Here is a 14,445-nt window from a genome sequence, read left to right on the forward strand (position 1 = left end):
TACTTTCTTTCTCAATTGTTCCTGGATTTCTTTGGATCTTTGGCATGATGGGTAGCTTTTAAGGATCTTTTGGTGGACTTTACTGTGTCAGGCAGCTCCTATTTAAGTGATGTCTTGATTGAAAACAGGTTTGGCAATAATCAGGCCTGGCTGTGGCTAGAGAAATTGAACTCAGCTGTTAAAAACCACAGTTATAGTATATTTTAATGAGGGGGGCAATCACTTTTTCACACAGGGCCATGATGGTTAGGATTTTTTTTCTCCTTTAATAATAAACACCTTCATTTACAAATTGCATTTTGTGTTTACTTGTGTTGTCCTTGACTATTGTTAAAATTGGTTTGATGTTCTGAAACACTTAAGTGTGACAAACATGCAAAAAAACAGGAAATGAGGAAGGGGGCAAACACTTTTTCACACCACTGTAAATAAGGATCTCACTGAATTTGGTGGAAGCTGCATCTCGTTCGTTACATTCGCCATCGTCCCTCTAATTGTCTGCACCAACGCATTGGGTGCAGAAGCCTGTGAAAGGGTAGTATTTTCAGAGCCCCAAGACCATAAAATTCTGAGACGCTGATTGGCCATTAAATTATTAAATTCACCTAGCAATAGCACATGATTGGCAGATTCTATGCACTTGTGGGGCAGTCTAATCACAGCCCCAAGACAGAGACGGTAGGAGTCTGTCTGTGGAAATCCACAAATGAATGACAGTAGATAGGGAAATGTAGTTTATACAGATTGTTTTGCTTATAGGTACACATTCTAGAGAGTAAAACTGACATTTATGAGTTAATTTCTAAAAATATATTTTACGTTTCTCTCTTCTTATCAGGGAGGGCGGTGCCCCACCGCCCCCTATGGGCCGGCCGCCACTGCTACTCAGAGGGTCTAAAGTCCGGGATAATGTATCTGACTCCCGGGCATCCGTGAACAACTATCTATATCAGGGAGACTCCCGGAACTTCCGGGAGACTTGGGATGTCTGCAGTAGGGACAGGGTTATTTTCTTGCTATGCTTAATTTTTCTGTCTGTGAACAATAGCTGATGTCCCTTTGCAAAATTCTACATTTTTGCCTCATCATTCTCCCAGAAACTTTGGCTTTTTAACATGTAATTCAGCCAATTTCCAGTCTCCCTTATTTGTGATTTGTTTTGAACAATTGAGTCTTCCATGTATGTCTCCCATTAACTCAAACTTAAAGAGAGACTCTCCCTTTAAGTCAAGTCATTAAGTTCAAACTCTACTCCTCCTGGGGATGGTGCTGGGCCTTGTGATTGGTCATGGCTTGGCTTGGGTTTCTAACTCTCCCTGGGTTCTCCAGCCTTTGGTTCCCTTCCTATGCTTTGAATGTCTTGCCCATCTGCTGGGATGGTGGATGCCGGTTCCTGGCATTAGGTGGGGGAGTGTAATGTTGGGGGAGGCGGCTGACTGGTATAGCTGTACGGCAGGTGGGATACAATCCCCGTGGCAGTATGCATCTCAGCCTGTAGTATTGGTCTGTGTTGCTGGGTGCCCTTACCCTGCACCAACCCAGTCTCATGGGAAAATGTACCCCCACTACGTTGGTCCACACTGCAAAACGTAGTGGAGGTACATTAATGGCCATTTTTTTGTGGTACTGTTACATTTCTTCTGCCTATATGCTTTCTATTGTTTTACGTCCTAGTCACGTGACTTTCAAGATTCCAGCTGGGAGAAGAAAAAAATATATATAGATGGCCGACATTCGCTCATTTTTTTGTGGAAAGATTAATAACTTGAGTTTGTTTTTGCATTAAAATTAGTTCTGATTATATTTCTAGTGAGAAATGTATAGTTTGTTGCCAGAATATTTACTCAGGGAATGTACATATTCATTTGCTTGTTCGTTTCTTGCAAAGATTTTTTCAAGATAATGTGAAACTGAAACATTTTGGTATAAACATGGCTGAGATTTCTCTAACTTTTAGTGGGAAAATCAATAATTTCAATCAGTTTCTGCATTTAAATGGGTTTTGATTACATTTATAGCGAGAAGTGTAGGGTTTATTTACATAATATTTACTTAGTGAACATACATAATCACCCGCTTGCTAGTTTTTGCTACGGGTTTTCGGATCTCGTCAGGATTATGTGAAATTGCAACGTTTTGGCTGCTACCCATCGCCTAGCATTTAGCTGCCGCCCCGATTCAACATTGAATTCTTTGTGATTTAACTCCATCTGACGGATCAAACCCTCGCCACTGCGTGCGTTGCGTCTGAGGTTGATTTTCAGATCAATGCATTACGTCGTGGCATACGGGAGAAACTAATTAAACTAGTTAAAAAAAGGATCATGGGTTAAGATCGGATGTGTTTTATTTGGAAATCTACCGGATCCTTTGTGCATTTAACTTCCTGTTTGGTGCGATCTCATTGATGGATTTTGACCAGATTTTGGACCAAAGAGGAACTCAAAAAAAAAAAAAAAAAAACAATTTAAATACACAACCAGCATATCTGTTTACAATTACAATTCCTTTAGGGAAAGGGGAAGGAAAATCATTTATTAAGAGGAAAGAAATTGAAAAATGGCAAAAAAAAAGGTGGAATGAAGATAAAAACGGAAGAAGGTTATATAAAGTACAAAAGTCAGTATTAAATAGAAATATTAATGAGAGAAACCGAAGGGAAGAAATAATAATGATCAGATTAAGAGTAGGTCATACTTATTTAAATGACTACTTATACTTAATAGGTAGGAAAAATAATGATAAATGTGAATGATGTGGAGAGATAGAAAATGTAGAACACGTATTGATGAACTGTAAAACATCTGGACCTGAAAGGAAGAAATTGAAAAGAGTTGAAAGGACAGGCCAAGAATGGAGTCTTAAAGGATTATTGGGAAATAAAGGAAATATAAAAGATATTTATAGATTAAGGAAAGCATTATTTATTTATCTTCAGAATACAAAATGAAAAAATAGAATTTAATAGATGTAAAACAATGTTGCTACACACTCATGAACAGTATATGGCGGTATGCACGCCCCTTCCCTAGAGCCCGGTGGGAGCGAAAACATTTTGAATGGAAATCAATAGGGAGAAATTAATAAACTTCTGGTCCCAGTCGCTCTCTGTCACTGATTCCAGATATGCTGGTTGTGTATTTAAATTGTTAAATCACAAAAAATTCAATGTTGAATCGGGGCGGCAGCTAAATGCTAGGCGATGGGTAGCACCCAAAACATTGCAATTTCACATAATCCTGACAAGATCCGAAAACCCGTAGCAAAAACTAGCAAGCGGGTGATTATGTATGTTCACTAAGTAAATATTATGTAAATAAACCCTACACTTCTCGCCATAAATGTAATCAAAACCCATTTAAATGCAGAAACTGATGAAATTATTGATTTTCCCACTAAAAGTTAGAGAAATCTCAGCCATGTTTATACCAAAACGTTTCAGTTTCTCATTATCTTGAAAAATCTTTGCAAGAAACGAACAAGCAAGTGAATATGTACATTCCCTGAGTAAATATTCTGGCAACAAACTATACATTTCTCACTAGAAATATAATCAAAACTAATTTTAATGCAAAAACAAACTCAGGTTATTAATCTTTCCACAAAAAAATGAGCGAATGTCGGCCATCTATATATATTTTTTTCTTCTCCCAGCTGGAATCTTGAAAGTCAGGTGACTAGGACGTAAAACAATAGAAAGCGTATAGGCAGAAGAAATGTAACAGTACCACAAAAAAATGGCCATTAATGTACCTCCACTACGTTTTACAGTGTGGACCAACGTAGTGGGGGTACATTTTCCCATGAGACTGGGTTGCCTGCAAATGACCTGTGGCTGCAGTCTGGTGGGGGGATCCTGGGGGAGTTCCCTGGCACTTGGGATCAAGTGGCCGATGCGCTGTACTTGGCATAGGTGAGAAGGCAACCTGGGTTGTGATGGCATTAGAGGACCATATGAAAGTGGGGGCCTGAAACAACTGTGACTGGTTTGGGCAGGGTGTGCTCTTCTCCAGTTTGGCTACCTGCTCTGTGTTAGAGTGATAATTATAAAATTATTGTGTGGACATATGAAACATTGAAACAAAGAAGATGCTACATTTCTATCCTGTGATTCAACCAGGAGGGTCATAAACTTTTATGACCTCCAGTAGGTCATGAGGCAGAATCACACGGTTGTGTGACTTCCATCCAGCCAGATGGTCATCTTATGACCTGCATCCTCCCAGATAATCATTACTGGGTCTTCTGTTTAAGGCCCGCCCTATGATGTTGTAAACTGTTAATAAAAGGCTTTGCTATGAAGGGTTCTGTGTGAGAAGGTGCTGGTTTCTGAGCCAGCAGCTTTTCTCCCCTTTGCAGAGGTTCACTTTTCAAAACCCTGTCTCTGTTTGATCATTTCCTCCTAATCTTTTAAACTCACATTTCTCTGGATTAAAACCCAACACTCTGGCATCTGTGGAGGCGGGTGTGCAGTTTATGGGGGGGATGCCTCATGGGGAGCTGCGGCCAGCACCCTTAGCTGGGTTATCGCTTCTGGGGGTGGGCCTGGGGTTGTGTTTTTGGCTAGTCCTTGGCTACAATGCTGCTGTCCTCCCCATGGTGTTGCCCGATCCCTCTATTTATTTTTTGCCTTTTCCCACTGGGGCGATTAGTCCCCAGACCTAAATAGTTTATGCATGAGGTGTGTAAGAATATGTTTAGTTTCTGCTCCCCTTTTCTGATGCTCACCACCATCTACAGGTGCTTTTGTCTGCTGGCGTACTGATGGGACTCCAGGTTCGGTTTGAGAACTTCAGTGGGAACTGTCTCATTCCTGGTGGCTGCTAGGACGGGCCTGATCATGCTTGCCCTTTGGGGTCTCCACAAGGGGTGGTGCATCCTCGGACTCTGGGGACATCTGGGATCTACCTTGGGTGTGACCGGCTGCCAGAGGAGCTCATGTGCACGGTGCCGCGGGCTCGTGGGACCTCGGCACTATTGCACCTGGGGTTGTGCTCCTCAGGAACCTGGCCCCTTTCAGGTTTGGCCCCCACTGGGTTTGGGCTCAAGGTCTGGCCTTCTCTGGTGGGCACAGCCATCTCTATGTCTGCCCTCCTTGTGTCCCAGTAATCTGGGCTGCTTCTGGATACCTGGGACCAGGATCTCCTCTTTATCAGTCCTGGGTCCTGTAGGGCAAGTCTGGGGCCACCCACACATCCTATTAAGCATGTTTTCTGCCATGTTAACTGCCTTGTGAATATTGATAGACTCCTTTTTACTATTTCTTGTTCCAGGACTTGAAAACAATTTTCCTATCCAAAAACCTTCCGTGTAATTCACTCAGATTCAGTTAAACAGGTCTGCTGAATATAAGATATATCTACTTTACAGGTATGTGCCAAGTGGGGTTGCGACGGGTGCTGGTGCCTATCTCCAGCAGTCAATGGGCGAGAGGCGGGGTATACCATGGGCAGGTCGCCAGTCCATCACATGGCGCATGAAAATATGTCAAAATCTTTTTTTTTCTTTAACATTTTTCACACCCTTTACATTCCAGCTGGTCAACTTTAAGTCAGTTGTACCATCTGTCATGTTTATTATATCTGCATACAAAAATAAAAATGAAAGACGGTCGGTTGTCACATGAAATTAACAATACAGTGATATACTAAATCCTAAAACACAAGAACAGAACATGAATGCACCCCTTAGAACAAGGAACGGGTGAAAAACAAAACAAAAAGCAAGGCACAACCATGCAAAAAAAAATTGGAAATCTTCCTGTGATTAAGGGCCCTCAACGTTGTGACCTCTCGCCAACTGAATATTGCATCCTAGTGAATATTCAGAATCTAACTTAAATGAATATAAAAAACAGTACTTATACCCTTACCATAGAGTAAGGGGCTGCTTACTTATTTATGTTACATAAATGTGTTGATTTTATGAAGTTGCCAAAAAAGGTACCTTTATCATCTGAAAATTTAGCTAGAATTTTCTATTCTGCTTTTTTTTGTCCTTCTCTCCTGTTCTCCTCCTCCATAGAAATAATTTTCTGTTCACTGATCATTGATCATTCAGGAATTTCCTTGCAAAAAAACAAAATTATGCAGTGCGATGTGAATCTATGGCAAATTCCGTTATGTTTTATTTTAAGAATTGTAGGGAAATTAAGTGCATATGCCACCTTTTTCTCTCTCAATGCAGCTTTGACTTTGTTAAAAAGATGTGCAGCATTCCATTGTTTCCCTCAAGTAAGCGGGAAAAAACATGATAATCCCTGCCAAAAGATCTGACCTTTCTCCCTGGAAGCACAGAGAATTGTTTTCTTTGTCTCATGGGCCATGGGCGCCCTCTCTCTCTGGGTGCTACTAGGCGCACCCACTCGATGTACGCACTGTATCTCCAGCTTTCACATTGAGGTGCCCTGAATGAGGTGCCCAGCATCACTGGAAGCTTGTGCTGCAGGAACTTTATAATGTCAGTCCCGTCCTTGTACTCTGACAGGCCCATAATTTTGATATTACAGCGTCTTCCACTATTGTCTACATTTTTTAAGTGGTCTCTAACTCTATCTAATTCCTCATGAAAAACGGACCCGCTCAGTCTCTGATAATCCTCTCCTTTCTTCCAGAGCAACCGCTCTCTCCTCCAAGTTATCCACACGTGATATCAGTGCTCCAAACTTGGCCTCAATCTCCCCTATTGATGATTTAATATCGCTCATGTCTTTTTTTATGCATTCGAGTCACATATTGCCTGTATCTGAGTGGCCAGAAACTCTAGAGTCTATCTCTTCAGCCTAGGATGTGGCATTTGGTGCAGCATTTGATATAGCGTTAACATTGGACTGCTCAGGCTCACGCTGGGCATTGCTAATGTACTTATCCATCTTCTTATTAGCTTTAGCCTGTCACTTGAACACGGGATCGGGACGTTGACCAACACCACGTCCAAGCATTGATATTTCAATTCAGTTAAACTTCGAAAATGCCGGTCATAGCAAAAATACAGTACATTCAACAAAAATTTGCAGAATAAAGTATCGATTTCAATATATTGTGCTTGTGGTCAAGGAACCACTTTTCAAACAGCTGTCTTTGCCAAGAGCACAAGCAATGTCCTCCCATCTTGGTTTTTTATTATTTATATTCAACAGTTGTGTCCTCCTTGGTCCTCCCCAACTAAATCCACTTTGACTCCAACAACAGCTGCTTAAGTGTCCTTACCATTTTGCAATGCTGTAATTAGGAGGTAAGAAACAATTTGAAATTCAGGATAAAAATATAAAAGGAATTTTTGGGCTTTCTTCAGATCCTGACCACAGAATATGGATACTTGGAGATGTTATTTTGTTGAAATTGAATCTTTACAAGAAATACTTTGTTTAGTTAGCATCGACTGCAGCGAAAAAATTTATACTTACAAAATGGAAATCTACAGAGCCTCCAAACAAGAAACAAGGGATCAACGAGCTGTTGTCATACTGTACTCCTGAAAAAAATTCTCCATTCGGTACGTGGAACATTGGCTAAATTTGACCAGATATGGAGTTCCTTCTTGGACATTTTAACCAGATCAGACCTGAGAGACTGATCAACATTGATCAGTCTCTTCACTGTGTTTAAGTTACTCCAATGTTTTTGTTGTGCTTTTCTTTTCTCTTAATTCTGACCTTTTAAAAATATGGTTAATACTACCACAGTGTACGATGTGTTGCTACATGGAGAGAATGTTTTTTTTTTTTTTTTTTTTTTCTTTGGGTTTCAAAAATAAGAAAAACACCATTGTGCATTGAATGTAGATTTTATCTGGACATATGTTTTGAATAAATATATATCTGTACACAAAAAAAAATTATATATATATATATATATATATATATATATATATATATATATATATATATATATATATATATATATATATAGAGAGAGAGAGAGAGAGAGAGAGAGAGAGAGAGAGAGAGAGAGAGATATTCCACACTTAAAACACAAACCAAAAAAAAAAATAATCTTTTGTTGAACCCAAAACTATCAATGTAAATGATAAGTATGCTTCTATCTTTTATATCTTCTAACGTTTGTTTTGAAATGGAAACTGAAAATTTAACACAAGCAAAAGGTTAAGTATTGCATCAAAAAAGGGCCAAATTGACAACAAGGGTACATATCAGTGCTTGGAGAAATCTGTGATGCATGTATGAGGTCCCTGGAAAGAAGGACAACAGAGATTAACCATTCCTAATGACTAAATATTTGTGTGTCAGAGGAAGAAAGGGAAACACATCCACAAAGGTGTTCCAGTTTAAATTCTGTCACTGCAGAAACTCTCCTCCAGAACCTTAGATACAAGCCCTTTACTGTGATGTCAGATAAAGATGATCTGTGCTTTCCTCAGCATCTAAACATGTCTTGCAAGAAACCAAGACTTTCAGGGGTGACAGTTTTATTTCTGCAGTTTCTACTGACCCTCACTTCTATACTCACTGTAGTTCTAAATCTGCTGGTCATCATCTCAGTCACTCACTACAGGCAAAGAAAAAATCATATTGCTTTTCAATATTGGATACAAATAGAGAAAAAATGTATTGTTTATGTGAACAGGTTTTTAGATGCTTAAATTCGATGTGATGCTTAAAATTTTTAACTTTGCTCATTTCTCTGCAGGCAGCTTCACAGAGCCAACAACTTCCGGCTTCTGTCTCTCGCAGTTGCAGACTTCTTGATAGGTCTTGTTTTTATTCCAGGTGAAATGCTTAAACTAACAACTTGTTGGTTTTTTGGTGATCTCATGTGCTTATTGTATTCATACATCCTTGTTGTTATTATCTGTGCCTCAGTTGGAAATATAGTACTGATATCTGTAGACCGCTATGTGGCTATTTGTTACCCACTGCAGTACCGCAGGAGAATTACTATCTCAAAAGTACGAGTATGCATCAGTGTCTGCTGGTTCTATTCAGCTTTCTACAGCATGTTCTTTGTAAAGGATGGTTTAAGTCAGATTTCTGCTTCCTGTTATGGAGAATGTTTGATTTTCATAGCATATTCTGCTATAGTTGTTGATCTTTTCTTAACCTTTCTTATTCCAATTTCTGTAACCACACTAATGTACATTAGAGTATTTCTGGTGGTTGTTTTTCAGGCTCGAGCTATCCGCTCCCACACTGCTGCACCACAACAAGGTCCAGTGACAGCAAAAAAGTCTGAATTGAAAGCTGCCAGGACCATTGGTTTAATAGTGCTTGTGTTTTTCATGTGTTTCTGTCCTTTTTACTGTGCTTCTTTAGCAGGTGACATTTCATTTAATACATCTATCACTGTTCTGTGTATTTTCTGTATTAACTCATGCTTCAACCCTATTATCTATGCCATCTTCTATCCCTGGTTTAGAAAAGCAATTAAACAGATTGTGACATTAAACATATTGCAGCCTGGATCCAGCAAGGCAAATATATTATAGAAAAAAGGAAACTGTATCAAAACAAGTCAAACATATTTTCATTATGTGGTTAAGCAGCAGTTTACTAACCTGAATTTTACTGATATTGTTAAGGTTCTTTTTTTTGGTCTTAATGTGACAGAAATATCTTCTTAAAAATATAGGTTACAAAATATCAACAGAAATGACCCTAGACCATTTCAATTGGGTACCAGAACCTTTAAATTGTTTTCCAATACTTAATACAACTGAAACCCAGCTGGTAACTGACTAACGTTAACAACAGTACTTCACCATGTAAGTTGGTTTCAAAGTGTTTGCAAAATGTTTTGTTTTAATATCTGTACTCCAAGGTGTATCCAAAAAAACAAAACTTTTGCCCTAACTGTGCTTGCTGCTTTTATTTTTCCATTTTTGTCCTCAGAATCCCACATCCATTGTGAAATTAGCTTGTCAGAACAAACAGTCTTTTTAAAATGTCAAATAGGCTTGGAAACAGCAAAACCTGTTGATAAAAAGAGGAAAAAATAAAGGTTAGATAATTGCTATTTGCCATCAAAAGAATATTATGCATGTAGCATGAAAAATATAACAAAAACATGGTTTTCTCTCCCCACTTCATATTTATTTTCATTGCCAGAGTCTGTAAACCAAAGGTATATATTCTGTTTATAGAAAATATAGATATCAAAAGAGCCTGCAAAGAGACATAGTGGGTGGGGGGATTGAAAGAGCAGATCTCTTAGTTGTCACAACTGATTTTTTTTTTCTCTCTCAATTTTTTTTTTTTTAATGGAGGACCAATCCGACCATAATTAAATATAAATACAGAAATAAATAAACATTTTTTTATTTCTGTATTTTTAGGTATGGCAGGATTGGTCGTCCATACTCCTTTTCTCTGTTGATTAGGTGAATTATAACCCTGCTATCACTGCATGAAAAGTGAGATTTTCGTCCCCGTAAACTCCCGCAGATCTGCCTGATTTTCGTCAGTTTCCGACAATTTGCAACCCGTGCTTGTCCGCGTTTGTCGTGCCACAAATTGTCGGAAACGTACCATGACGTATGTGGAGAGCGATCAGCTGTACTAATGGCCCTAATTAGCATATGAATGCAGCAAACCCGCGCGGCTGGCCAGGTCTGGCTTGAATAACCTTCTCAGTATTGGCTGAAACCACTATTCTCAAACAAATGAAATCGCTCGTGATTGGCAGCAAAACCACACGTGGCCACGCCAGGCTTTAATTTTCTTACTGAGTATTGGACGGAACCACTTCTTTTTAAACAAGTAATTTATTCATTCATATATTTATTCATTCATATATTTATTCATTCATATATTTATTCATTCATATGGTGTGTATTTATGTTATCCTACACTACTGCACAATTATTAGGCTACCATCAAGGACATGAATGAATTTATACAGGAAATGAACATTTGCCAGGAAGCTGTTTATGCAAAGAAAGAGCTTTATTAAAACACACACAACTATATACAACGCGTATCCAAACACATGCGTTTCTAAAAATTACAAGTCCGTGAATGGTCCGTTTGCTTCCTCGGGTTGGAGGTAACTGGCAGCATTCCCTCCGAGGCAGGTCCGATGCGCAGACGCCTACTGTGCGTGGCCCTGTACTTCGGCATCGCTTCTAACCGGGACTGCAGCTTAACACAGAGTTCAGTGAGATCCGGCCTACGAAATGGCGGCGACCGCACAATCCATCCAGAGACACCGCCGAGGAAGGCGGACTTCCAGAGTTCCACTTCCTCATCTGCTAGCACACTCTGCCTCGCTTTCAGCAGCTGAAAAAAAAAAACAATGAATCAGCGCACTGCGTATGGACACAACACATCTATTAATGCACCTGAAAAATAGTCACCAAATAAAGTCTTACCCTCTTTCTTCTGGCCCGACTCCGAGCAGATAGCCTCAGCATGCAGCGTGTTGGCTGGCAGCGTATATCTGAAGCTCCTGCGTACCGTCTGAAAATACGTCTTACAGGCAGCTGGAAAACAATTAAATGAGAGTGGTATAAATAAAAAATCAAACGCAAGTCACAGTAACAAGGAAGGAGAAAACATTAAAACAAGTCACTTACACACAATGTCGTCTTTATCAACATCGTGCAAATCTGGACTTGCTGATTATGGCTCCGAGCAAATAGGAGGTCTGTGAAAACAAAATGTAAAAGCTATGATCGGTATCTATCCGTATCCATTGCCTTTTACCGCAGAATGAAAGCATATTCTTTAAATCTTACCCTTGCTCCGGTTCATAGCGCCTGCAATTAGTCTCCGAGTTGTTAAGACGGCGTACTGCTTCCTGTGAATCACAAAAAATACACTTTAATAAAGCTTGTTCTTGCAAGGCTAGGCTAGATAGGCTAATAGCTAGGCTGCTATTAGCCGGTAGCTTAGGCTAGGCTGCTTTTAGCTTAGCAGGCAGTAATCGAACATATATTTACCGCTAGCATCTCTTCTTTGAGTTCGTCTTGTTCGATGCAGAGTCGCCATCGCGTCCAAGAGGAGTTTTACCCCGAAATCCCCCATTCTCCGCTCCTGACCGCCTGCACAAAGCAAAGCATCCATCCTCCACTGTGGCTGCACACCGTGCGCCGCTCTGAGTTTCTTGGAGATCGTACAGAGCATGCGCGAGATGAACCAGGGTGTCCGCGGTAAATAATTAAAAAATCATTCTTTTTTTTTTTTTTAAATCAAGGCCTTAATTGACACTAAAATTATTTAAATATGTTTATCGAAGTATTTATAATTCTTTAATAAAAAATGCTTATAAAAACAATTTCGTCAGATATATTATATCGCTCCAGGCGGAGAAAAAGCTAGAGGATATATATATACGTATATATTTGTGTGTGTGTGTGTGTGTTTACATACATACAGGAGTCATGGAACTGTGCTTACAGCTCCTTCATATTTCATGTACACTAATAACTTGTGTACATGGTTCTTGTTGATGGCATTAAAATCATTTCTAATAGCATTTAAATAGCATTAAATTAGAGTCACTCATTCCTGTATGAACCCTGTGAGCGCTTAATTTAATATGACATATAAAAAAAAATCCCACCATCATCCAGCACATGTTCAGTTTCTGCCCAAATATATATTTATATTTTTGTAGATTTTTGTAACGGGGATAAGGATAATTCAAAACTGCTTTTTTTTTTTTTTATGAACTTGTTCACTACTTCCAAACTCAGCATCTCTTTTCATTCCTGTAATTAGAAGTTTCTTTTGAATGAATTTGATTAAAATTTAAGTCCCTCGGTATAAAATAAATATTTTGATGGAGATGAGAAATCTGCTTCCTCGTTGGTGAATAACCAATAGTTTTGGATCCAATCATTTAAATAAACGGTGTTAGTTTTTTTTTTTTTTATATATATATAAGAATTGTGCTATAATTTCTAGTCACCGATCTGTTGCTGCTATATTTTAATTTGACGAACCGGAATTTGTCGATGTTCTTTTTCCTGTTTGGTGCGATTGCAATTGCGGATCTTGACCTGGCCGGACCTTATGACCACAGTGTACCAATCTTCTGATGGCTACTTCCAACAGGATAATGCGCCATGTTATAAAGTGAATCATCTCAGACTCATTTCTTGAAACTTTTCCACTTAAGTAATTGTGAATTGAGCATATTGAAAGACAACATTTTATTTTTTATCTTAAATGCAATTTGGTTTTTTTTATAATTACTGCTCTAAATGTATTGCTCTGTCAGCTAAAGATCTGTTTTGGTCTCTATACTTTAATTAAATAAATCAATTCAAGCTAAAATGTAAGAGGCTACAGTATACTGAGCCTGATCTCTTTGTATTCTTACCTAGTAAAACCCCCCCTGCAACCCTGATTTGCATTTGTATAGCTCACAGCATGATCATTTACATGTTAAAGCCTCCCCTAGAATTCCATGGGGGGGAGGCATGGGGGGAACACTGCCTAAGAGAGTCCACGTCAATTTCTGACAATTTACGGGAGTTTTCGGCGAAGCCTGCAAATTGTCGTAAACTGCCGCTAACCTGAAGTTCCACGACAATCTACAGTGCCGCATATTGACGAAAATCCCACTTTTCATGCAGTGTATGTTGTCTGTCAGGACAAGGAACACTGTAGTCTCATACTTCTTAAGTTTGATATTTCATTTTTTAAATTCAACTGTAATAATTTTCCTTGTATTGTTTTTTTCTTTATTTTGTAGCAGTTAGATACAGTACATGTTATAAAAATGAAATAAAAATGGAACTTTTGCTGCTTGATGCGTCACATCACATCACATAACATCTGGGAGCTGGCAGGGAGAAAGACACATTGCTGATGATAAAGATCACTCTGATCACTCCTCTGAAACAGTTTATTAACTCCTAAATTAATTTAAAATGCCAAAATCTGCCGGCAAAACAGATTCACTTTTATACTTAGACTTAGACAGATTTATTTGTCATTTTGTTTAGACAAGTGTAAAACGAAAAGAAATTTCGTTTAGAACAGCTCTCTGGACAATTTCATTTTTTTTTACAGTGCAGCTTAAAAAGAGAGTAAAAAATATATAAAAACTGTAATATAAACACATGACTGTAAATTTACATTTCTAACATTTTATTTTTTTATAGATATATATATAATGATAAAATATAATAAATATAATAAAATACAATACAATAACCCATTTTACAAAACATTAAAGGAATAGTACACCCAAAACATGATTAGCCTTCATTTTCTACTCACCCCCATGCTGAACAACACTCTGGAGTACTTTTTTGATATCTCAAATGCATCTGGAGATCTGGGAGGCTTCTTGCTGTCTGCTGACATTCAAATAATGGAGGTCTATGGCGCCCGAGGCAGAAAGGTCCATAAAAGTCCACAAAAAACGTTTCAATATTCCTCCATACTGCTCGTCCAATGTATTCCAAGTTTCCTGAGCGGGTAGCATCCAGAATTTACTCGAAACAAAGTCATTTAGAGTGTTTTTAGAGCATAAACAG

The 14,445-nt window shown here is 38.7% G+C and overlaps 1 protein-coding gene across 1 annotated transcript; it reads left to right on the plus strand.

Moving 5' to 3' along the window:
• The first annotated feature begins 8,286 nt into the window (after positions 1-8,286).
• LOC119794035 (trace amine-associated receptor 13c-like) lies at positions 8,287-9,661 on the plus strand. The gene is made up of 2 exons (XM_038301365.1): positions 8,287-8,513; positions 8,649-9,661. Exons 1-2 carry the CDS (start codon positions 8,347-8,349, stop codon positions 9,442-9,444), a joined length of 963 nt encoding a protein of 320 aa, XP_038157293.1. The 5' UTR covers positions 8,287-8,346; the 3' UTR covers positions 9,445-9,661.
• The last annotated feature ends 4,784 nt before the right edge of the window (positions 9,662-14,445 follow it).

Source organism: Cyprinodon tularosa, unplaced genomic scaffold (genome assembly GCF_016077235.1).
Source record: "Cyprinodon tularosa strain WSP-4 unplaced genomic scaffold, ASM1607723v1 ctg467, whole genome shotgun sequence".
Taxonomy (NCBI): Eukaryota; Metazoa; Chordata; class Actinopteri; order Cyprinodontiformes; family Cyprinodontidae; genus Cyprinodon; species Cyprinodon tularosa.